Source organism: Stegastes partitus, unplaced genomic scaffold (genome assembly GCF_000690725.1).
Source record: "Stegastes partitus isolate 25-593 unplaced genomic scaffold, Stegastes_partitus-1.0.2 Scaffold1201, whole genome shotgun sequence".
NCBI lineage: Eukaryota > Metazoa > Chordata > Actinopteri > Pomacentridae > Stegastes > Stegastes partitus.
Window position 1 is genome coordinate 119,468 of NW_007578932.1, and position 27,080 is coordinate 146,547.

A 27,080-nucleotide genomic window follows, 5' to 3' on the forward strand; every position below is an offset into this window, starting at 1 on the left:
AATGGTTTACAGGCGATGAGAACGTACCTGTGCATGTAGATCTAGAAAATGTGTGTTTGCGGGTGTGTTAGAAACACTGCCTACCCACAAACACACACACACACACACACATTTCTTCTGTCTCCCTCTTCCTGTCTCTCTCGATGGCTCTTTTAATGAAAGCCAATTCCAGACAGCGCGCCACATTACTCCTTTAAATGACCTTATAAACCAAGCCCGCCATCTCCTCTCTCTTGCCATCTCCTTATTTACAATACCATCCACTGCTGTAACTCAATTCTCCTTCCTCGCTCCCGCTTCCTCCGTTGTCAACCCTCCACCCCGACCGTATCGCAATGCCATGACATCTCCTTTTTGCTATAAACTTTCCACCTTTCTCCTCCAATCTGTTTTTACAGAGCGCTATCACCTGCCTTTAAACGTCCAGCTAACAGGCTTTGTGACGGTCACCCCCAAAACCCAGAGGAACTGTAAAGCTTTCAGCGCAGCTTTTCATTGGTTGTAAAATCTAAAGACATAAAAGGATCGGCCTTGTTGTGGCTTCTTCCTTTTTTTTTTTTACATTTAAACACAGGGAGAGTCTATAGCGGAGGAGAAGAAGAGGGGGTGCAGCTGGGAATGCCTACCAGAAGAGAGCCTCTTCTCCGGGTTATACCGTCTAGGGACCACATGGAAGAAATCACTGCTTATTTTCAGTTATTTTTAGAAATCTGCTTGAGCCTCTGCATCATAAATTATTAATGCCCATGCCTCCCTAAACAACTACCACTGAACCTCTGTTTAACACTTAACCTCAAATGGCTCTAATCCTGCAGTTCAGGGACCAGTAGTAGAGAAATTAGATTTTACTCCGAAGCTCCTAAAGGTCAAATTGTAGGACATCGGTTTAAGAGAAGAACACACACACACACAGTCGGCTTTCCATAGATACGTTTAGAAAACCTGTGTATATGTGAAAAAAGACGTCATGTTCAGCTGCCAGACAATAATTCTCAGAAATCTCATAAACGTGTGGCTCTTATATTGCTTCTCTCCTTTCATCCCAACCGTACTCTGTAATCTTAACTAGCTGTGGTTAAGAAAAAAAGGAATTCGGAGAATGAGGCTAATTTAAACTGAAAATTAAATACATAACATTTTCCTTGTGGGATTTTTTATTTTTTTTGGTTTAACCATCATCCAGAAACTTCGGAGCAGAACGGAGGATGAGGGAGAAGAAAGAGAGGAAGAAGAGGATGAGCAGGGTCTATGGCCTCTTCTCTGTGAACTGACAACAACCACACCTGTATTATTTCAGTAACCATCAATCATCTTGCAACTTGTCCCAGTTTAATCTTTACTGGCAGTGAACAGCCACGTGCAAGAAAAAAACAGAAATCAATACTTTGCCAAATAGCTGCTAAATGTCCCAGGATTACAGAGAAATAGAAATAAGGACAGACACAACTGGATGCTGTTTGTTCAACTGTACCTGCAAGATGTGCTGCTGTCATTACTTCGCAGTGACTTTAATTGATGTTGGCATCAGTGGATCATGCCGGCAACGCTTCATTAGAAATGGACCTTTCACCAGCTACTTTAATAAACATGGCTCTGAACAGTGTGTCAGTCAGTTCTTCCACTGCTGGAATACCTGTTGAGAGCAGCGAGTGTGTGTGTGCACTGGGGGGGAGGTCATATCAAAGGCCGGGTTAGCATGTGTGCATTGACTGGATTGTAAGGGGCTTACGAGATCAATGGCGGGCTTGGCCGGGCTTGATGTGTTGACTGATTGAAGATAAGCAGGGAAGCAAACAAGACTGGCAGAGTCTGGCACTGACAAGGAAGGAGAGACATTGAAGGATGGCTAAAAAAAGAGCGATGATGGGTAAAGGATTGGTTTTTTTTAGTGGGAGAAACAGAAAGTGAGCAACAGCAAATCGCATAATCGTGACTCAAAATTAATCTGAAATCACGTCCAATTTGCTGTGTGATGTCCAAATACTAAATTGCTGTTGCAAGTCAGATGCATTTGGAAGTAATGCATAAGAAAAAGATCATTGAAACAGCAAAAGTTGAAAAAACTTCCCCAATTTTGCCCCCCCCAAAAAACAGCTTTGCTCACTTGAGGTGGTCTTTGACTTTTTCGTAAAAAGAATTAATGAGTGTAATGAGAGATTGAAACGCCTTTTTGGAATAAGTTCTGATGTAGTGGAAATTTTAATCACATGACAGATCAGCCGTTTCTGCTTCTTTTGTTGCCTCCGGACAGCATGAAACACGCTTAAATTATGCTTTTATGTATCACAGGAGAAGAAAATTGTTCCTACTGTGATAGTTATAATCTCTAGTTTTCTCTTTGAAAACTCTCCCTCTCTACAGCAGTTTTAGCGCATACTGCTCTTCCTACCTTCCTCACGAGCTTTATCTCTCTATTACTGTGTTTTGCTTGCTGTTTCTCCCTCCTGATCAGCTCCTTTCTCTTTTCGCCTCTTTAATTTATCTTCTTATCCTCTTTCTCCTTCACTGGGCTCAGTTTTTCATCTGCTCCATTGTTTTCTGTCTTTTGAAATACTGTTTTGATCTCTTATCTCTACTCCATCCCAGTGAAAACAAGAGGCAGATCAAACGACTTATTTATTTGTCATTTGTGTGTGCGCATATTGTGAGTTCAAGGCCAATAAAGATGACAACTCAAATTCCCAATCTCCAAGGAAACAGCCATGAGGCAACGTATATCGAGTACATTATCACGCGGGGTGTCCGGGAGAAGATTATACAAGAGCTGTAGGAGTGATTTCTTTTTGTGTGGGTTTGTGTGCAACCACCTTCATTCTAATATAGAAGCACCTTCAAATAAAAACCTTTGAAAAATGTTGGAATCTTTAAAAATGAAGCCACAGACATACAGCAGAATCTCCTCTTCCTTGATGATCTAATCGGGGTTTGTTTTCTATCAGTATTGTTTAAAAAATGTTTTTTTTCCTCCGCAAAATAGGAGACAGAGTGGATAACATTGAAGGGGCTAATTCTGAAATAAGTGCAACAGTAAATCAACGGTGAAGAGTCACAAACAGAACAGATCAGTAAAAAAAAGAAGAAAGAAAGAAAGGCAAACAAAACTTTGAAAAATAAAGATGTGGAAACTCGTCCCTCTTCATCACCATCCTCATCACATGGACATTCCCATTAAGTCGTCCAAAAGCAGCTAATCTCAAACAATAGGTCAATACACTCTCAGTCTTTGTGTAGCCATTTGTTCATTATACTCTGTCCCTCATGTGAGAAAGAAAGAGACAGAAGAACCAAGTGGAATGTGAAAGAAAAGAGGAAAACTGAGACAGAGACAAAGGATGAGACAGAGATTGAAAAACTGCAAAAAACAAAGAATTGGAACAAAGAGACTGTAGAGGGAGAAAAAGAGAGAGAAAGAGGTAAATGTGACCGGCTAAGGTAGACAGGCCTAGGGGTCTTCTAATTAAGTGAGGATGGGAGAGGCCGTCTGCCTGGTAAATGACTCTGTCACTTTAGTAAATGGACTTGGTGAGGAGTGAGGAGCCACACAGCTGGCATTTCCATTAGCACTGCCAAGCGACCCACCACCATATATACAGACAGAGAGAAGCAGAGGAGAGCAGGAGAAGAGAAAAGAGGACAAACGCTGCTTTCCTTTATTTGCTCTCACAGGAGTTGCTGTGGGGAAGTCGCGCTTGGTCGGTGGACGGACGGGCAGCGTTTGTGGAGAGCTGGCAATGAACTGATGAGTGTAAACAAAATCTGTCCGATTGGCTTTGCCCTCATGCGTATGCTGGCGTTCAAGTGTAACCGGAGCTTTTTCAAATATCACAAAAACTAATTTGCAAAATAAAGTGAATTGGTTGATACAAATTAATGTTAACAAAGCGGTGCCAAAAGTGAGTCCAAGGATAAGTGAGAACAGTCTTTGAAGATCTGATCAATATTTCAGCTCATGTTTCCATATTTCTACATACATCGTATTATTAGAAACTATTATATACAGCTGTGATTCATGTGAGAAACAGATACTTGACATTTAGTCAACTAATCGATGAGACAGAAAATTAAAAGGGTGAACTGCAGCATAGAAAGAGACGCTGACTTTTAAGTCCTTTTCAGACATGGGATACGTTACATTGCCGGTTTCATCAATCTACTGAAGTGACGACAATCTGTCATTCAGACAGAGGTCACTTTTATGTTTATGTTCCTTAAGACTGACAGAGAGATCCACTGTATGTACATGACATTAGTCTTAAACGAGAGATTGGACAGAACATCTAGAGATGTCTAATGCACAGTAATGCAATAATAAATCAAAGACTTAATCTAAGTCTAACTAATAGCCAAGTTCATTCATGATTACCTAAACACTGCAAATTCTGTCCATCTGCAATGATAATCTAACGACTACTTTACCACCAGTCAACTATAAATATCCTGACAGCTCAGGACTCAATCTGAGGATGGCAGCTTTGTAACAAATGATTTAGGAGCAGCTGATAAACTGTGACTCTGTGACAGCTCACCTGTCTGAGGTGTGACTTCCAATTAGATCCTGATCGATCCCATCCCCATGACAGAATCATTTATATTTATAAGCAGTTATTGCAGTCACTGCTGTTGAAATTTTGCACAATTCTCTTACTTGGGTGACGCTCATATAGATTGTGCTGCTTTTTGATGCTGCAGGCATTTCTTAAAAACTAAGAGGAAAAACTCCTTCAAGCAGCTAGAAGCAAAAAACTTAACTTTCTTGTCTTTTGACCTTTTGTGAAAACTTAAAATACATAGTTTTTTTGGTGAACCTCATGAATCGCACCGGTCACAGTCTGTCTTCATCACAGTAAAGTTTTATTTTTACAGACATTTTTATCTGTAATAAATGTGAGTTATGTAACAAAGTGAATGAGAAAAGTATTTTATGATTTTGGAAATTGTGTCTTTGAGCTCTCTGTGATGTTTTTGAACCAATCTTGGCACTGAAATGTTGAAATAGTTTCAAACAACTCAAAGAAGGTCACTTGTGTGTGTCTATCTGTTAATGTGACCAGGTGCAGCTCAGACTTGTGCCGAGTTGAAAGTGATACAGAAATGTTACAAGGTCTGACCTTGTTAGATTGTCATCACATCTTTTACAGGAAAGTGAGCTGGGAGCTCTCATAGCTGAAGCCAGCACATGTAGTTACCAGATCAACGTAAGGGAGTGCACGTCTGAAAGGGGCTTACAGCTCAAGTATTGGTGAAACTCCAAAGATGCAGCATCCGACAGTTTCCATAATGCAATCCACAACATTTTCATTGCCTGGTAAATGTTCACATCTTTCAAGTTCCACGCCTCCACATTTCATGAAGTTTTTCCAGACGTCTCTAACTCAGAGAAAAGATAAGGATCATCTTCTCGTATTTGAGAAACCCCTAAGAGATGAAAGCTAAAGAAGACACAGTACAGCTATATATACAGGCTACAGTACCACTACTCATGGTAAGCAGGCCTGATCTGAAAGTTTCAAATTAGTTTTCAAACTGGATTTTGGGAACTTTTTTTTTCTTTCCCACATTTTACAGCCAAAGAAAAACACAATCCTTACTTGCAGACCTAGCTGTTATCCCCAAATATCGTTGTAGTTGTATTCATCAGTATCATACTCGTTCCTTTAGTAATGTCTTACAGCGAACACTGGAGGAGAATGTGCAATTCCCCTTTTCCACTCAGATTTTTCCCCATTTGATACTTCATAACCCGCTCTGACGAGGCCTGCTGCGCATGAATCTGAAAAGAAATTTGACTCAGATTCAAAACAATTCCCTGTGCTGTCATGCATGAGCGACACTTCATTGTTCTACCCAGTGTGGCTTCTGGTTAAGGCACGAGACTGAGTACAGTGTGCCACTTGGAGCAGCTCCGCGGGCCATGCCAGCTTTTGATTGGCCTCATTCCATGACAATCAGTCACAGCCACATCCTTCCGCCCCAATCACTGTCAAGCAACAGGAGGACCGACTGTACGGCCGATTGATAGTGATTGAGAAGAAAAGGGGAGGAAGGAGGAACGGGGGGAGAGAGAGAAACCATTAACCTCCCTATCCATCTCACCCTCTTTTCTAACCCTATCAGTCTGCTCTATCACACCATCCTTTGGGAAAAGACGGCGGAGTAAAACAGAGAAAGATGAGAGAAAGACGGAGCTATCTCGTGGCAGCTAGACTTCCATTAGGACCGATAGCATCGCGCACAAGACAAGTGTCTGAGCACACTTTTCTGATGAGGCACACACACACTCAACTGAGCGCACGCATTTAAAAAAAAAAAAAAAAAAAAAGTGAAAAAACCACAAGAGAGAATGATACAACAGGAAAGAGAGCAGTGAGAGGAAAGAAACACAATTAAGAGTAAAAGAGGAAGAGATAAGTGAGGTTTGAGACACTGAAACCGTCCCTCTCTGTGTAATGATGGCATCTTGGTCATATCTCCTCATATGTCTCTGACAGTATTAATATCATTTCTCACCGTTTTTTTTCCTCCCGAGATAATGTCACGGAGCTGCAATTAACAATTATTTGCTTGTCACTGAGATGATTATTTTCTCGATTAAGTAATTCCCATCACTGTTTACTCTTGGCTTTTCTCTACAGTAGACCCTGTCATACAGTTACTGAAGAGGTAGACGGAAGACAAAACAGAGGAAAAGAGAATTCTTACTGTAAGAGGGCACATTTTTGTCAAATGCATAATGGAGATTACGTGCAAAACTGCATAGAAGAAGAGTCTTGCTCTTTTATCCTTGATTTGACTTTGTGCAAAGGCTCAAAAATTAATTGAAATGTTATCGAAATCACGACAAGGATAAGTGCAATATCCAAATCACAGAAGCTGCAATTTTTTGATAAAGGTAAAATGTGTCACAACATAATATTATAAATGAAGCATTGTGGTGCTACAGAGACGCCCCGGCCTACAAATCAGATTCTCCAGACACAAGAGTGTGTGCTTGTTTGGTACAGACCTTTGTTAATGGTTGTATGCTATTAACTAGCATGAGCAAAGAGCATCACTAAGTTGACTTATTTAGAGGCAAATCCTACACATTGTTAAATAAAGCTGCTTCCTCAAGAGGGAGGTTCAAATCAGCAAATATTGAATGGAAATGAAAAAAAATGCAATACACTGAAGAGAAAAAAAAGTTACAAACCTAATATAGTCAGAACAAAAAACAAACAAACACATGGTTGAGCCACTCTACACTTCAAGAACTCACATAGCTGATCAGGACAGATTCAAAAATTCATTGTGCAGTGACTCTGGTGAAACCCAGAGCGCTGGTATTCCCGACATCCGAAAGAATTGGTTTCTCTGCATACTAACACATCTAAGCCCGTCTTGAACTACAGTCGAGTACTATTTACACAAATGTAAAATGTGTGTTCCAAAATAATAGCGCCAACATTCCAACAAACAGGACAAGCATTCTATAAACGTGGACATCTACATACATGTGAGTGTTTGTTCACCATACACTGTGAGCGCTCTGTCCTGTGCCGAGCAAGGTGCAGTAATGGTTTGAACTCTTGTAATTGAGTGCCATATTCCTACATGGCTGCACCCCCCCTACCCGTAGCAGCACCCCTCCCTCATAGTCACTGTACTCCCGTCTTCGCCTCACTGCACCAGGTCTATTAACATTTACATAACAATGACCACCTCCTTGCTTAAGGAGTCTGTGTGTGAGTGTGCACAGGCAGAGCTGAGCGGCTGCTGTGTGTGTGTGCTGGTGTAGGACACGAGGTATTCATTCAAGCTTCGCGCTGTCAAGCCAGGGAGTGGAAAAGAGGAAAAACCGTAGTTGTGCTCATAAATGTAAATGAAGAGTTTGGGTGCTGTGAAGGTTTGGTTTGTAAACAAAACAAAAGAGAGAGAAGCAAAATACTGGAGGGAAAAAAAAAACTTCCTTCTCTTCTAATCTATTCATTCGCTGCCGTCTACACATACTCTCTGAATGATAAAACAAAGTGTCAGCCAACAATGGCTGATGTTTAAACACCACATTATGCGCTTGTTAACTTCCGAAGTTCCTCAGTCAGCCAGAGTTTGATAAATTGTGGAAAATTAATCTTAGAGCTACTTAGAACTGACTGATTAGCCGTACGTAGTTCACTAAAATGTCACTCTTGATTGATACAACCAGCTGCTTATTATGTATGATGATGTCAGTCTGTGCTAATGTGTTTGCTAACGAGATTGGCAGTGAACCAGTAATATTTGAATGCAAACAGATCGACAGACACACAAACGCGTGCACACAGAGGATTGATGTCTGGCAAAACCCTATGGGTAAGATATTATTTGATGAGGCCTTGTTCAGAGAGCCAACAACACAATGCACACCATTGTTTGCTATTGTAGGAACTCAAACCAACAGCTTGAGAATGACGCAAGAACTTTGAGAGTGTATGTGCAAATCCATGTCCGGGGCTACAGATTCCTTGGAGGGATGAGAGTCTTGGTGAAATGCGGAGGGGGAAAATCTCTTTCACATGCTGAATGGAGAGTCAGACAATGGTGTAAGCCCACACGCACACACACACAAACACACACACACACACAGAAACATATGTTTTTAAATTATATGTATTAATTCTAAGTGTTCGATTGTAGGTTCTGACAAAAGCATGCAGATGTGGTCGAATCGATATGCGAGACACATGAATTATATCTGGTACAAAATGCGATTGAGATATACTTTCTTTTATGCACTCACACACACACACACACACACACACACTGCAACGCTCAGAGTACCATCCTTGACACTTGAACAAAGGTTGACTCATGCATACACATAATACATAATTTTCCTCCACTGTATCAAACCTTCCAAGTCCTTTTTTTTCGTCTCTTTCCAGGATGTTCACTCTCGCTCCAAATACGGTCCCTCCTTTCCCACACCAGAGGAGATGAATATTCATGCTTTCAGCAATTAGCCAGCACCACACACCACATCACTATCATATGCAATGGCTGCCATCAAAGCTACAAGGATGTTTGCAACCATGTGTGTGTGACACCGAGGCTGAGTATGTGCACAAAGGAGGCAAGAATAGCAGCTGTGGCATCAAATGCAGTCACAGCTATCCACCTTTTTGGCTGTAAAACAGAAGAGAAAACGATTTGATGATGGGAAGTCTTGACTGAGCCAAGACACCATGAGATGATTTCCCACAGTGGCAGCTTTGCACCGAGGAGATGCTTCAAAAGTTAGAGCGAAGTCAAAGAGTGACATTGTTCTTCGTGGTGGTTTTCACATTTTCGTGAAAAGAAAAGGCAACTTTAGCTAACTAGGAGCACTCAACAAAGTTTCTAATCGGGAGGAAAATATTTTAGCACTTCTGCGACTAACGATGTGTGCAGCCGTGCGTGTGCGTACGGGGATAGTAAATGAACGGATCCCTATCGATGATGTGCAGATCTTTACCCGTTTTTCTCCAACGCGGTGATAAACAGCACGCACGGACACAACCCCATACAACGGTGACTGCAGTCAAAAATAAACTGATCTAAATTTCCTGTAATAACACACTGTCTCATCAAACACACACACACAGCGGGCCGTTCTCTCCTGCTGTCATATCCTCCATTGATAATAATGACAGTGATGAATATAGCTGGAACAGAGCGAGTCATAAATCACTGGGCCTCGCCCCTAACTCTGACTCACCGCCTGGGTCTCCATTTGTGTGTCAGCGTGTGTGTGTCAGCGTGTGTGTGTGTGTGTGTGTGAGGGTAGAAGGGGTGGAGGGGGAACATGTCGTGGGCTACGCATCAGTGGATATGTCCAGTGACACCTTAATGTGCTTGGCTTGTCTGAGGAACCCCCGCAGGCAACCAGCTACACACACACACACACACACTCACACACACACACATCTACTCACAGGATGAAGGCAGGGCTGTGTGTATCTGCTTCAACACAAAATAGGGAAAAGGGAGCGTGGCGGCCTTCCTCATGCAAACTTATCGGTGTGTTGATGTGAGCATGTACACATTAACTGTATCATATCACATGGCTGAAAACCAGTCCACCACTCTATGCCTCCCACTTTGTTTCCATCTTTCTCTCAGTTCCTCAATTTTCCACCTCTGCCTCCTTTAAGAAGGAAATCGTATGTGTGTGTGTGTGTGTGAGTGTGTGAGTGTGTGTGTGTGTACGTGTGGAGTGGGGAGGTGGGGCACAGCAGCGATAGCGGGAGATCATTAAAAATATGGGAATGGGATCAGTAGAAGGCATTTGAGAGGGGAGGACTCAATTTGGGCTTAGATGGAAACATGGCTGTGTGTGTGAGTCTGTGTGTGTGTGTGTGTGTGTAGCAACCAAAGTGAGGATTTAAAAAAAAAAAAAAAAAGTATGGATGGGGTGGGTGGGGGGCATGGCAGGATAGATGGAGGGCAGAGGATAAAGATGAGGGTAGGACGGAGGGTGAGAGAAGGGAATTGCCCCCTCTAGTCATTAGTGCTCGAAAGGGGGTTTAGCCAGGAGGTCTGGCAACCATAGCCCCCCTCTCTGCTTAACCCGAGCCTGCTAACCATTAATGGGGATCAAACACACAGAGATGAAGCTGTGTGTGTGTGTGTGAGGGAGAATGTGTGCGAACATGGAGAGGTTGGAGGGGGGGAGCTCAGAGTAAAAGGGCGCGTTGGGCGGATGGAGACAGAATGTCCTTGAGTGTAAATGGCTGCATGAGTGTGCGTGTACATGAAGCACGCGCAAGGCCTAGCGTACGTTCTTGTCTTGCACTCGTGTCTCTAAGTAACATTATGTGTGTGTGTGTGTGTGTCCCACATGCCCTTAGCTGCTCTAGCTGCCAAGATGTGGTGCTTTGTGCTCCTACTATGTGTGTGTATTGGTGCGTGACCGGCCGTTCTCCTGCTACCTTGCTGCTTTCCCCAATCACATACCTGCTTGAAGTGATCCACATTAATCCCACATTGAAAGAAATGTCAGACGACTGTGTACCTCCCTGCAAACGTACATCGTATAAAAAAAATCTGCTGGTGGCATTTCAAACTTAATAAGGTGAGGGGTGTGTTGAAGTTAACAAGAGGAGCACCACCAGCAGCTAATGCTACTTGTTACCGACCCCCTTATTTCTCCTAATTGCTGGAGCCATGTGCCGGTTTATTTACAGGAGTGAGCGCCCAAACAGCTGTAATGAAGAATCCAAATTTGAAAGGATGACATGCCTTGGAACTAATGCAAACCATTCACAATGGGCTTCATTTATCTTTAAAAATGTAAACCCTGTGTAAAGTGTCCATATGTGTCCATGTTGACTTTACAGTTGTGTGGCAGATGACATCATTTTCTGGAATATTTCTAATTAAAAATGTGAAGAAATATCATATTTAGCCATGCTGCTAACAAAACACAAAGGTAAAAACATAAAATCCTACACACAGCTCAAATAAATTAGTTGTTTATCATATTACGAACAATGTATCTGGATCATTTTTTATTGGATTGTGGTCTGAGTGTACATATGTAGTCAATCATCTGAGTTAGAGTGAGACACACCCTGATAACACAGGTGTTTTTCCAGGTAGCACTGATAAACTTTAAGTGTCAACAGTAGGTCTGTAGGTAACAAGAATTCGTAAATGTATCAAAAATGAGCATAGTGTTCGGTCCAATTCTTATTTTAAGGTAAAGTTCTTGTTTGTCTGCTTGCGTTAGATTAAACAATCACGCACCGATTTACTTTTAATATTGTTACAGAAACTTTGATATATGTTGAAAAATGTACCAACCAAGCCCTAACCATGACAGCAGCTCATTTGCAGTCCAAAAAGTGTGTATTGCAGTTAACACAGGCTGGCGATGTTAAACAAAGAACAATGCATTTTACAGCCAGGCTTTGGTTTAGCAGGCTACAGAATCAACAACTCAAACACTTTTCACCAAGCAGACCTCAGACACATATCTCACCCTTTTAAATCTGACAGCCCATTTTAGATCTAATAAATACAGACATATTCGCATCATGTACAGTCCCACTCCACTTTCTCCCCTCTCTCTCTCTCTCCACCTCTTCTTCCTTCACTCACCGCACTAATGAGACAGAAAAACGAGGGGAGCAGCTGGGCCTGGGGAGCGACAAAGATGCGACGCACTCACCTCCGCCTCCCCCACCCCTGCTTCCCCCTCCTCCCTCCCATTCCTCTCTGCATCTCACCATCAAAGTAGACACAGACTTCACCAGCGGTGGGGCTGGTAATGACCACATGTACACACACACACACACACACACCACATGTGACCTATAACACTCCCTGTACATCACTGTGTGTGTAATGTCTTGATTATTAGCCAACTGTCACGGTGGTAATGCGTGTAGCTGATGTGTATCTACGTATGTTGCCGTGTAATTAAATCCAGTGGGGTTGAGTTGTGTTGCAATTGTACAGTGGGAAAGGAGGTAAAGATGTGCACAACTAATGGTAATGGGGGTGAAGTCTGCTCTGGACAGTTGAGACGAGACTCCTGTGGAGGAGCTGATTGTTCGAACATGCGATAAAACAATGCGCGCGTGAGTTTGTGTGCACGTGTGTTACATGTGGCTGTTTTGAGGCATGCTGATAATGGAGGTGATTGATGGTTACACACAAGTAACATGTAAGAATTTTATAGATCTGGTTCCAGATCACAGCTAGATATCAGATGGATGTTCTTGCTGCTTTTGAAATCACATTTTTTTCCTTTACGTACGCCCGTACAAAAGTACTGTCTGTTTCATGCAATATGCATACAATTGGGGCACAATACTGGATCTTAGTATTGTGTTTTAAACTTTGACTGTTGCAGCCTGTGGTGTGAAAGAGCTGTCATCTTATGGTGCACTCTCAGCAGCTTAAGCTTGCTTGTATTCACACAAAACACTATGACGTATGTGACGTCGACTGCGCAGAGAATTGTGGGTAGAAATGGCCGGAAAAACCTAACCACAAATCCATCCTAGCATTTTTGGCACACTGCATTTGACATACTATGTATTGGGACATATTAATAATATATAGAATGGCAGCATGGATATAGGAATGAACCTTCAGTGGCTGAACGTGCGTCTTAATTTGCAAATGAATGTATGAAAAGACGAACTCACCTGTCTGTCAGTCAGAGTGTAGATGTGCTGCTGGTCTGGGCTGAACAGCATGTCTCTCAGTAAGGGACTTCCTCCCTCGCTTACAGTCACCTTCTCATAGAGCACCGCTGGACGGTTGGGACTCACAGAGTTCACCAAGATCTAAAAAGGAACACACAGGAAAACACATTTAGAAGTGCACACAAATACTCCCACAGAAAGTTGTGTACACGCACTTAAGGATTATATTTCTACCACTATTAAACGTTCTTGACACTTGGAGGCATTATCTAATCAAGAGCTGTTTGTACAAAACCACAAACATCCTGGAACAATGATAGGCAGTGCTGTGTTTGCATTATGATTACAGTAAAAAACTTTGATAATGAAAGACTTCAAAAGAAACACATGAAGCCAGAAGAAAACGAAATGCCGTCTGTTAGTTTGAATCAGCTGCAGGCGAGTTATCAAGCCCTGAATGCTAACTTGTTGCTTGACAGCAGCCATTATATAGTGTTCAACAAAGTTGAAAATAAGTAATTTTATTGTACATCAAACACAACACATTAATTTTCCCCATTTTTGCAGTACAAACAAAAAAAATGCTGTGACACATTTATCTTTGTTCTTACAGCTCATATCCCAGTTGTAATATCCTCACAGAAAACACTCACATTGCATATTTTCCCCCAAACCAAAGTTTTAACAAACTGTATTCTCTCTGTATGTTTCTCTAGCTGGGGAAATAAGCTGCATTTACTCCAGCTGTAACAGGTGGTTATTATTATAGAGGTAGGCGGTGTGAAATTATTAAAATTTTGGGAAAAGGTTGAAAGCGTCTGCTTTACGGAGCCATATAAATGGCTTAATTGAAAGGTTGCGTTAATAGCAGTATTGAATATAGTATAATTATTGTGAACACAGACATGATTACAGAGGCAGATGCAAGGAAAGGAACATTATTGACGGGATAATGGTGTAATCACGACTGTACAAAAGACGTCTCTATTCAGCACCTGGGAAGAACTAATGAAAACAACTTTAAAAATGAAATTATGCCACAAAGTGGTGTGTATGAAAACAGTGTGGTCCTGTATCAAGCCCAGGACAATGAAAGAAAGAACAGTAGTGATTCACTACCTTTAGCTATGAAAGAAAACGTAATCACCCAATGCACCTGTAGATGAATCTAACAATTTATCTCGGAGTGCAAACAACCGAGCACATGCACGCACTCGCACGTGCACTGACGCGCAAATTTTCTTTGTGAGATTCTGCGAATAATTTGCCAAGATATGGAAAGTAATGGTGCAAGATACAAGATAGGAGATTGGCTGGCTGGGATGGCTGTGAGCCAAAGTCATCTCAGCAGCAAATGAAAAGTGCAGAGCGACGGGGGGGGAGGGCAAGTATCAGCTCTCCATTACTGAGCTTTGTCGAATCGCACCGCTATCAGCCCACAGTGACAGGGGAGGGACAGCAGGCAGGGACGAGCTGGAAAACGATACTGAAGACACACACACACACACACACACACATTGACAAATCGGTTCAGAAAGATGAAAAAATGATAAGATAAAAATACAGACAGTGACAGATATGCATGCACTAATATGCACTTTGATTGATATGTACAGTGCATGCACACACTCACACTGACAGAAAGAGAAACACATGGGTGGACGCTGAATACACACAACTCATAATGAAAGAATTTATGTACAATCTCACCAAAAGAAACCAGGGGCAACAATCCCATTATCTCACCCTGCCTTAGAGTGTGTGTTTGTGTGTGTGTGTATGCCAGAGAGAGAGAGAAAGAGAGAGAGAGAGACAGAGACAGAGAGAGAGATAGAGAGGGAGAGAGAGCTTATAAGGCTGTGATAAAGCACTGGAGATGAGAGGAAATATGGATGTTATTATCTAGATAATGGGCCCGTAAACAAAGGATACATTTCATTCACGGATGGCTCGCATCTAGATGAACACACACACACACACACACACACAAATACCAACACACTTGGCAACACCGTTTTTAAGTCCAGACAACCAGAATAAGGAAAAATGGTGGCTGACACACACAGAGGTGAAAGAATAGCTTTTGTTCTGTGAGCTCCCGGCATCATTTTCTCCCTCTCACTTACAAAAAAAACAGAGGCATTTCCATTGGCAGCCACATCTATCTCTGGACTAGACACCCAAAGTCCAGTTCACTGGCTAATGACCAGTGCAGGCAAGCCTAGACTGGTTTTCTTGCACACAAACATAATATTATACAGAAAATAAAAGTCTGTCTTTCTGTCAGCCTCCCTATCTTCTGTTTGTATCCATCTGCTTGTCAGTCTGTGCGTTCTCCAGTTTGCAAAAATCCCCAAATTACAAACCACAGTCTCTTCATTTTACTGTTTAGCTTTATCTTTATCTGGCTGTTTTTCATTACTGATTTTAATATCACTTTAGAAACAGGGACTCAAACAATAAATCTCCCAAATAACACCTTTTCCCTCTTGTCTTTGTTTGTGTTCCCGTCTTTGTTTCGCTCAGGTTTTCCTTCTCTCTCTCTCTCTCTCTGAGGATGCAGTTCATCTGCAGTGCTAACATCTTTTAAAAAATGTGTGGCGAGAGCAACAACGGTGGGAAAGACAGAAAACAGAAGAGTGGGTGAGTGAGAGTGGGTGAGTGAGAGTGGGTGAGTGAGAGTGGGTGACGTGCGAAAACAACAGGTAATAAATCGTTTCAAATCAATTCATTCCACAGGCGCCGCATCCAAGGCTGGCCAGGGTAACCAAGGAGAGAACAAAAGACTATGGAATATATAAACCGAACAGATGGATGGAGGAATGGGAAACTTAAAGAACGTCTAATTAAATCAACCTGAACTACTGTGCCTGGAAATCGAGGTTACAATCTAATAATGAGGTTAACGTGGGGGGTTGTACAGTTAGAAGGGTTTGAAGCTATGAGAAGAGCAAAGTGTGTACAAATATGTGACAGAACTGAGTGTGGGCGTACAAAGCTTGCATGCCTGTGCATATACAATGTTGTGTCAGTTTACACATTAATCTACAAGCACCAGTAATGCATTATTTGGAAAAGTCCATTTTCTCACACGTAAAATATCACAGGTTTACGTTCATGTCGGCATGCACGCGCAGCTCCTGTGTGTGTGCGTAAAAGGCAAGTCAAGAAATCAATGCAATTGTCAGTAATGATGGGAGAAGCTGCTGCTGCCTCATTGTGTCCTCTGTATTGCTTAGCTTTCCACTAAGTGCTTGATGGATGGATTCACAGAATGATGCTGTGCTCGTGTTTTCACGAGAAGCCCCGTCTCCACTCTCTTGTCAACATGTATAATGTAACATTAACAGACTTTAAACACAGTAGAGGCACTGTCTTAAGTAAGAGTGCCGAAAAGCAGGAAGAAGACACAGCAGCATGATTAAGAGCGGCGAATAATGAGGAGCAAAATGCCACAGAGAGATAAATTGCAGCAGAAAAAAAAACAAAAAAAACTCTTGGTATCTCTATGGATGTAATGTAAAATTCCAAGTATACTACCTTACATTTCTAAGTCATTATTCAGAGTCCCCGCATGACCTAAAAATGTTATTCTTTCCAGTCATGCTAATGTTGTTTGTCAGCTCAACAAAACTGGGAATAAGTAGAGATGAAGGAGGTGTTTCTACTGCTCCCTGGAGACAAAGTGGTCCTACAATGTAGAGAAATGTTAATATCTACTGCAGTAAATGAGGGAAACAAGCTGAAGAATAACTACTTGCACATCCCTAAAAAGTATTTCTAACTACCCCCAACATCCCAAGGGATTGTATTACTATCCCTGTATTCCCTGTTTGTGACGTGTCTTAATATTCAGAAACCCTGCATAATCCCTGTATGAGAAAATGCAGCCAATAAAAGCGAACGCCTTAACATCACCACACTGAAACGTTCTCGTCTGCCACCCAGCCTAATCTTCCTACAATATCCATTTTTTTTATCAGTTATATGAGCATTACCATCTCCTCCCCAACCTGCCGATCTACCCAAAAGCCCCCAATGCCGGGTTTTTATCTGTGCCAAGCAGGCCTGGTTAGTTCTGATAGACACACAGGATAGTTAGCTGGTGATAGGAAAGGCTGGCGGTATGAGGATGAGAGACTCAGATGATAAGACAGTGGCACGTCAATGAGAATGATGCCTGTCGTAGCCGCAAGTGACAACTGATGGAGCTTGTGTACATGCAAGTGAGAGATTTGGAGGGAGAGAATTTCCTAATGCATGGATGAAAGGGAAAAGCGGTGGGGAGTGAAGGGAGCAAAGAAGGATTGGAGGAGCCAAAGAAGGGTGGAAGAGCAGGAGCAGAAACTTCATTCATAGAAGTGTGAGCTATATCAAACTGCTGCTTCGAGAAGGGAAGGAAAATCATAAGAAGACGAGGTAAACGGGAGGCATCGGAGGCATCAAACACTCCAAGACTATGAATTAGCATCACGTGAAACAGAGCAGAAAGGTCCAGGTGTTCCTCGGTCTGTCTGAGAGCCGTAACACTCCGGCAAGAGCACGGAGCTCAAGTAACGACTTTGACATTTCAAAGCAGGTTTGGAGATGTGTGTGAACATAAAGCATGCTTGGCTCACTAATAGCATGTACGAACACACACACACACAAACACCACGTGCACACACACCACCTTTAAAAAGGGGGTAAACTTGACATAACTAGGTCTATCCATGCATAATGGTAGCAGACCCCTGCATTCCTGACTTTGATGTGTAGGGGGGGCCCCCAAGTGAATGTGCATGTGTGTGTTTACGGGGTCCTATTGAAGTGGGGAATTCAGTGTGGCCCTCTGCAGAGAACAAAAGGAAATGAAAGAAAGCAGCAAGAGGGTGACGAACAGGAGGGGAAAAAAATGGCAGGTTCCCACAATCACTGGATTGTGCGAGAAAATGACAAAGTGGTTAAAGAAGTGAACAAGTGATGACATTGAGGCGATCTGTGCACTTCAGTGACCTTGTGTGTCATTTACCTGGGACATAGTACGGCTTTATGTTTGTCGTGTAATCGTGTGATATGATTAAAAGCTCTGCTCATCTGTGACCAACAGTCCTGTGACAAAGAAGAAAGGACCGTTCAGCTGGCCTGGGCTGAACTGTGGGCTGTGTTTAAATAGAGCAAACGGGGCAAAATTGTAAGTAGTTAAATACCTATAGTATGCAGACCCACTGGTTTTTCCGCAGTATTTGTAATACCTGTGGGAAACTGTAAAAATAAATGTTGCACATGTTGCTTCCTTTTTCTTAGAAATGGAAGTAAATCAAGTAAATTCATGTTTTTTTTCCTCTTTTTTGATATTTATGGCATTATACCTTTGTTTTACTGCACAGAAGACATTTTTGAGTTCTCTAATTCTATCCATGGGCGTTTCCATAGCAGCGCAGGACTTCATGTTGCTGTGTCACATGATTTCACAGTGAATAATAAAGTGACAGGACCATAAAAACACCCAGAAACTGCTTGGGGTTCAGAGTGTTAACCCTAAAACTAAAAGACAATCCACATTCGTTTTTTAACACGGTTGTATTTCACCGTCAGTCAAGTTAACTCATCCAACAGTTGCACAACAAAAAAACTGGGTTTGCTGGAGACTATCTACCTAATGACTGCTCCATGTAAACACCTCCCATATCCTCTTGTTCCGCCTTTTAACAGTTTTCTATCTCCAGGAGGGGCGTTCAGATAAAAGGCTAAAATCACTCACCTCCTATCGCACTGTGAGCTTGGCAGAACCTGAACGTAGCGAGACACAAAACAAATCTATCAGTGGTCCTCAAATGGCAACGGTCGCTAGAAACATCAGAAAACAACTTTTTTTTCTCCTTGCTGAGCGCATGTGTGTGTCCACGTGTGTATGTGTGTGTGTGTTTTCGTGGCTATTGTGCTGTTTTCTAGCAGTAATGGAGGAGAACTGGGCCACTAAGGAAGCATCGGGCACTTAAACTGTACTCTCAACACAAACACACACACACACACACACAGCGCAGTGGGTAGCAGCACACTCATTCTCTCCTGCCATGCATTGTTTGTGAGAAGAGAGCTTCCCTCTAATGTATGAAAAAAAAAAAGTGTTTTGATGGATTATGTAGTTTTATTTTGTAAATAGAAAACCCACTTCAGCTCCATGGTGGGGTGTGTACATACAGTATGTGTGTGTATGGCTGGATAGTTAAAAGCTGAGAACAGATGGAGCATCACACATGAGTGAGTGATTGCCCCGATACAGCTATGGGACAAATCCCCCACGACCACCACACACCCAAACACACACACACATATATATACACACATTACATGCAGCCGACACATAGAGGAGCTCAGAGCAAACCTTTACCATATGTGGGCCAGACAGTCAGATACCAAGCACCCTCTCCTTCAACAGAACCATGACAGACAAAGAGCTATGGTGACAATGATGGAGGAGGCGTGCCCTCAAACACTTATGTACACACATATACACACACAGGAATTTCAGAGCGTCTACTACCAAAACACTGTATGTCTGGAATCGGTTATTTTAAGGTCTGAGTCGAAGGGTAGAGGCAAACATGAACTTAAAGAGCTTTATTGGTGTGAAATCCAACAATATTACTCGTATTTGTGAGGGCGTGAGCAGAAGGAAGCCCCGCTCGCTTCTGGATATTACTTATTTATGTATGTTTATTTATACAGACAGATATATAGGCACTCAATAGACTAAATAGGCTAGATTAAATGAAAGAGGGAAAGCAAGGGGAATGATGGTTGTCTGAGGCAAAAAAGCCATAACTAACAACAGCTCCCAGACAAAAACACACGTCTCTTTTGTACTTCTACTGCACACAGCCGCACTTTAGAGACAGTAAATCACACATGTTACAGCCTCCTGTATTTAGAAGCACAAAGAATCACGGGTTCCCAAGTCATTTATCACTGTCACTTCTCCATTACAATAAAATTCTTTAAAAAAGTCACTTGTTTTTTAAATCTTTTTAGCATTTCTACATGTGAACAGCTCCTACTTCCGTGTATATCTGTAGTTCTTTGTCCCAAAAATCTGTTGTGGTGACTTGACATTTGGTAAGAATGGGATGTCATGTAACAGGCACCTCATCTTACAACACAACACATTTGTATTTTTTTTTTGGACCCTGTTTGGAAGCAGCACCTGACACGTTCCATCAAAGACGCTGAAGCTTACATTAAGCGCTCGTCGATGAGTTCAAATGCGCGGCTGTGTAATCCAATGTATTCCGTCATATCAGGTTACTTGCCATGCCAACTCATATTGACTGGCTTTGGTATTCATCCGCATGTCTACACCATGGTTATTCATGTGCGAGCCCGTGGCCTTTCACCAGCAGTGCTCCCAAAAGGTCACCTGCTCACACACACAGATGCAGAAACATGTGACGGGCTGCGGAGGAAGAGGAGGACAGAAAACACAAAAAGAAAAAGGGGAAAGGAACAAAAGGCCCCGAGCTGCATGTGGTATAACTCTCCGAGCGCACATGCATATAATACAGTGTAAACATGGTGAAAGAAAGTGAGCTGCTTTAACAGCAAATTAAACCTATTCATCACTGTTAAGGCCTTTTAATCCTCATGCTCGCCGAAATTAAAAGACCTTGTCATCGCTCTATCTCTACTCGTGTCTTCTCTCCTTCTCCGCCGATGCATTCCTCTCCTTTTCTCCCATTCATCTCACATGCATTCCTGCTGCCGTTTCATCTTCCCTTCTCTCTACCTTTTCCCTCCCTCACCTCCTCCCTCCCTCTGAATTAAATGCCTTTAGCTAGCAGTCGTCAGATAAGTGTCTGTAGCGAGTTGCTAGACACGGCGCAGCGGCAGCATTTCATCTTCCAACCATCACTAAATCACACTAACTCAATCATCTGCATGGAGTTACACGCACACACACACATACACACACACACATGCACAAGGCTGTGAGTGTGAGACGCACTGCATCTAGAGAGGTGCTTTACTATGACTGATTTTATCAGCTGTCTTGCAAACGGGGGAAGAAATTGCACCACAACATTATCATATACAATAAGATGGGACTCGAAGATAGAGCTTTCCAATTGAATGCCTTTTTAGTGTCGCCATTCAAATGAGAAAAGACCTCCTCTTACATTGAGGCGCCACACAAATCCCTTATGGGATATCTCAACCGAAACAATATTACACATTTACATCAAAGACTGCTGAGAAGATATTTATGTTAAAGACATAACGTGTACATTTAAAGACTAGATTTAATATGGTTATGGGTGCATGCATTTAAGAGCAGCAACCTGGCACATGATTCCAACAGTGACTTTAGCATCTCTGGATGACTGCGAAACTCTCCGAGCCACTGCGAAGAAGTGAGAGCTCTGCTAACAAGCTGCTAGCGGCCCGCCTTATCAGCCACAGGAAGGTGGGAAACTAAACAAAGATTGGGAAGAGTGCTTAATGCAATGAGGGGGGGGACAGATGTAATCGTACGGAGTGTGTATGCGGCTTTGAAGAGAGGAGTGGTGCACACACAAACACAGGAAGAGATCGGCTGGGGAGCAGGGTATTTGTATTGTGCGTGCGTGCAGCGGTGGGGGGAGTTTGTGTTTGTATGGAAGAAAGTGTGTGTGCATACAAAGCATGCGAGACAGTCCATCAATTTGCATGTGTAGCTGAATGCTTGCGTGCAGCGAATGCATGCGAGTGAGCAATTGTGTGCAGAGTTAATCAACATCAGTCCCATTAATGAGGCATCAATTAATAGCTGAAAGAAATGAAAAACATAAAAAAAAAACACACGCACACACACTCCTGATGTGGCACTATGCAGCCCTGCTTGACCCACCATTTACTGACTAGATCAGCCTTTCGCTAGGATTACAGCGAAAAGGACCTCATCTTCAGCTGTAATTACCAAGGTAGGTGTGTGTGTGCGTGCGTGCATGTGTGTGTGTCTTCCTGTGGGAGAGCCAAAGTGATTACATGGCCACTGGTGCCTCTAATAACATCTTTTAGGGAGAGAGAGAGAGAGAAAGGGAGAGATGAGTGATTTCCATCTTTCTTGGGAAGGACCAGAATTATGGCGGAGAAATTCTATGGCGGTTAAGATGTGGGTCTGTTTTGACTGTGCCGTCATGTAATAGCGGGTGCTTGCGTATGTGTGTGTGTGTGCAGATGTTTGTAATGGATGTAACACAAGAGGCTAATGGGAGCCAGGCCAAAACCACACCTCAGCATAATGTGTGCCAAACCATTCCTGGCCACAAATGCCTCTCCTCAGCCCCTTTCATTTCTATATCTTCCCCTCTGTTCATCTTCTTTCACTTCCCTCCTAAAAAGGTGTACTTTCTTCACTTTAACCTTCTTTCCCTTCCTCTTTATTTGTGTTTCAACGCCTTCCTTCACCCATTAATCCTCCTCCTTTTCCCTTTGTGTCCTTTTCTCAACAGTATCTTCCTCTTCTGTGTTTCCAAAACGCAAGCAAAAAGAGCAAAACTCCTTTTTTTCAGCTCCCACACACCACAAAACACCCACGACAAATAAAGAAGAAGCGAGTGAGAAAAGAAAGACAGAAGTTGACGTAAACAAAGTCAAAACGAGCGCAGGGCACAAAACGGCAGAAAACCAGTGAAACCGCAACATTGTCAACTGGAGACAGAGAAGATGTTTTAAATTAGGAGTAAAGTTACTGGTAACAATAGGAAGCGTGGTGGCTTAAATGAGAGGAGATTTGGAGGGTAGAGGAAAGTAATGACAGAACGCACACATACACACACACACATAACGTCTGGCAGTTGTAAACAATGAGGAATGCAGATGGTGTTTAAAATGAGCTTTTATAGCGTGGTTTAGAGCGATTTACAGCGGTGGTTGGCCTTGTGTATGTGTGCTTAATCAGTGAGTGGCATTGTGCTAGCACAGTACACTGTTCAGAGCCATGTCCTGTGAGTTTGGAGTTCCAGGAAGATGGACAACTCCACCCTTAGACACACACACACACACACACACAGCATCTTTACCATGTTGCTTTTCTTCATCTATTTTTGTTTTTTCTTTGTTTAGTCTGTATGTCAAAAGAAAGAAAATGCTCAACATAATTTATCTGAGTGTCAGTTTTGTATTTTTCACCAACAAATCATAAACACAAAGGTCATCAATTTACAAATACACATAACAAAATAGCTAAAAAACACACATTTACCCTGTAAACCTCCAAACCAGAGAGTTTAAGAAGGCAATTAGTGGGTTTATGTTTTGTTTTGAAATCAGAAACTGTGACAACAGGAAGAATTGTTGAATTTTTAACTTTCCAATAGTCCATGAAACAATCATTTGTGACTTTATCGGGAAAAACGATCAAATTTTTAGCTAAAACTGTCGATATTGCATCAAAATCACAGTATTCCATGTGCTTTTGCCCAAAAGAAAGAAAGAAAGAAAGAAAGAAAGAAAGAAAATGTAAAAAACAATGCGACAGGATCAAACAAAGCCCAACAACTACACATGGTTGAGAGGATTAAGAATCTGAAGACAGCAAATGTTTGAAATCTTCTGAAATCTTCCATTTTTGATTCTGACCACTCAAATGTGAGCAGTGTGGAGCCAGCTTGGTATTCTCAGCAGTGTGAATTTGTGAGTCAAAGTTCACCAAAGTTCACAAAAGTTGAAATTGAGGGAAAATATTTTTGCTTCACCCTGCCGGCAAGCAAATCCACAGGTTGCAATATCATTTCGATTAACTTGTCTTCTTATCCTTTTACCCTTGATGGGATCAGGCCTCTAAAAGATTGAATAATCGAGTAAGAGTTTCAGCATTATATCCATTGTTCAGCTTCATGAGATGTGCATTTAGATCATCTTATGGTAGTTACCCCAATAAGACTCTTTATTTATTTATTTTTTAATCAAATTGTCTTTCACTGTGTAAGTAGGTCAAAAGTGCCAACTCTCAGAAAGGTGTAGGGTGTTGCTTTCAAAAATAGTGCTGCGTGTGTGTGTGTGCGCTGCTCCCAGTTTCTGTAGAAGAGGAGGAGGCACATTCCTGACATGGCTGCCCTAATCCTGCCCTTCAATACATTCATCTACTGCCTCGCCAACAACTGGCCTGCATTGTGTGTGTGCTAGTGTGTGCAATGCAATTATGTTTATGCCTTTGTGTACGTGAAAACACCTCTGTGCACACGGACGCTTGCACCAGTCGTGTTTTATCCACCAACACATATGTCAAGAGGGAACTGTATAGACATTGGCATAGCAACCTCAAAACAATCAGTGCAGAGAGGTGAGGAGGAACAGAATCGTGTGTGTGTTCCACGTTACAGGATGGTGTCAGGGAGGAAGCACAGGGAAAAATGACCTTTGGGTGTAAGTCAAAAACACCAAAATTTGTCTTGCTTTTGAGTTTAATGGTGATGTGGTATGTGATCTGTAGGTCTGGTGGGGTTTCTGCTGTTAGCTTAACACGGCTGGACTGTATTTGTGTTTGTCCGTGAGGCAGAACTCTGTTTTTCTTGGCATTGGCTAAATGCAGTGCCTTCTGCTGAGAGTTGGACAGAGATGTCCTGATGGATGAGGTTAAAGTCATTTATGTACTGAATGGGAGAAGGGTTGGTAAATGTTTCAAACTAAAAAATATGCTCGAGTATCCACTTGGCTGTGAGCGAGCTGAAGGAAATGCATTTTTGAGCACACACATCTTCACTGAGACAGAAATCCACGAGGAGCGCTGAGGAGTGGTTTGCACATTGTGCTGATTAATGAGTCAACAAATATTTTTTAGCAGAGTTTGGCTCTTTGTATGCACATATGCACTCAATAACTAGTGTAATGTAACACTGCTGTTTCTTTGCCTTCCAGTGGAAGCCATTCATTCGGCTTCTCCACCCAAGCAAAGACAACATTAGTTTCTGTCTGAAACCAAAAGCCTGACCCAGCAGTATGGCAAGACGGAATATAACCGTTTTCCTGTTCTTACCCCGCTTTCATCCCCTCATCTCCCCGTCCCCCAGGTGAGGCCACCCACTTTTCTGCCCATATTGCTAACTCTTGTTTGGGGAGAAGCCAGAGTAAAGTCCCTGGCGTGGGTTCAGGCCTGCTGCTGGGAATCCACCTCTGAAACTGAAGGAGGAGAAGACAAGGAGAACCGGGAAGTCTGCCACCGACAGAACACAAGCGAGAGTCGGAGCGGTGTGGCTTTCAAGCCTCCCTTACGACCTTTCAACACTTTCTCTTCCGCCGCTTCATGTCTCATCAGCGTTCTCCTTCGCTTCACGTTTTTCTATCTCCCTCCATCTCTTAGCTCGGCTCCCATTCCTTTCCCTCGCTGCCTTCCTTCACTCTGCTCTCCTAGTGTGCTGTAATGGTCCACAGGGACGGTCTTGGCTGCTGCCCACCAAATACAACGAGCATGACTGACTCGAGAGCCAAAAGACTGAACTGGACAAACAGATGAGAAAATGTTACTCCCCTCTCTCTAGTTTGTATGTATGAGCGAAAAAGAGAGATAGCGGGTGAGGAAGAAGAAGCAGCGAAGTTCGGCACTGAAATGAAACAAACAACTGAAGGATGAGACAGAGAGACTGGGTAGTTGAAGTCATCCTCACAGAGGACAAAGAATAACACACACATAGCTCCAACTGGACCTTATTTAAACACTGCACCACATCTGCCTGTGTGTGTGACAGAGGAGGGGGGCAGATGTGGAAAATAAATGGTGACATTTAGCAGATGTGCCAGCCATGTGTGCAGCCACACACACTAAAACTAAGTGCTGTTTAATCCTTCATATTCCTCATGAAATTATGCCAATGGAAATGGAATAAGGATGATACATTTTAGACTGTTTTTTTGTTTTTTTAAAACCTTTGCCTCCCCTATTTAAAGGTTGTGAAATATTTTAAGTGGTATCATTGCTCAATACCCAAACTTCCCTTTTCATATTTCTTTTATGGAACAGCTAACTCAGCATGTCCTGTGGTAAACAGGTCATTTTATGTTCCGACTTAAAGCAACAGCAAGGTCTTTATTCAATTTAAAGGTATTTGACTGTTATATGGTGGTCAAAAATAAAGGTCATGTTTGGCAAAAGAGATGGGGAAAAAAAACAGAAAACTAAACATTTACAGATAACACATCTGCAGACACAACTCCTGGCATGTGTTGAATACCAGTGTCTCTGTGATTTAAAACAAAGATTGGTGTGGATGGAGAGCCTCTCTGTTCCCTTTCCTTGTTTGTCTCGGTTGCTGTCGACAACTTGACCTCGATTTCAATCTCACTTCTCTTGTGTCCGTTATGAAAACACACCGCTGCCAACAAAGAAGTAATCAGTGCAGTTCAACAGAGAACAGAATCTGGTAGAAGGAATGAGAAGAATGTGGTTTGATCTGCGCATGGACACACCTCTACACACCTGTCTGCACATATGACAGTCTTGAAATCAGTTCAAATAACAATGCTTGTAACTTTGCAAGTAATTCTGTTATGTAATTTAACCTGAAACCTATTTGCATACCGTTGTACATTTGTCAATCCTGACAGTGCAACCTGCCAAAATCTCCATTCTAAATGTGCATTGTTCTCCAGACTGATTCCAGGAACAACAACCATCTTTACATATTGACATAAAATAATATATAATTTGTTACTGAGCTCGTCTTTACAGGTAGAAAGTAAAACTAGTTTTCTGTTAATGATGAGAGATGAACACAGGGAAAGATAAAATCTGTATACAGGAGAACTAAGCTGTTGCTTCAGACAAACTTATGACTTTGTGATGACTACATTGTATGATAGAATGAACCACAATACAGGTTGATGACAGCAGCTGTGCTGTCAAATCAGCTACATTGGCATTTAAAATGAGTGATGAGATCTGCTGCCGCAGATTGATTGGATTGTCTGCTGCTG

At 42.3% G+C, this 27,080-nt stretch overlaps 1 protein-coding gene across 4 annotated transcripts in view; it reads right to left on the reverse strand.

Moving 5' to 3' along the window:
- plxna1b (plexin A1b) overlaps nt 1-27,080 on the reverse strand; it is a 203,632-nt gene that overhangs the window by 99,144 nt on the left and 77,408 nt on the right. For all 4 annotated transcript variants that reach the window (XM_008297227.1, XM_008297225.1, XM_008297226.1 and 1 more), the window contains exon 4: nt 13,152-13,292. In XM_008297227.1, the coding sequence (XP_008295449.1) occupies nt 13,152-13,292 (141 nt within the window). The remainder of the gene's footprint in view (nt 1-13,151; nt 13,293-27,080) is intronic.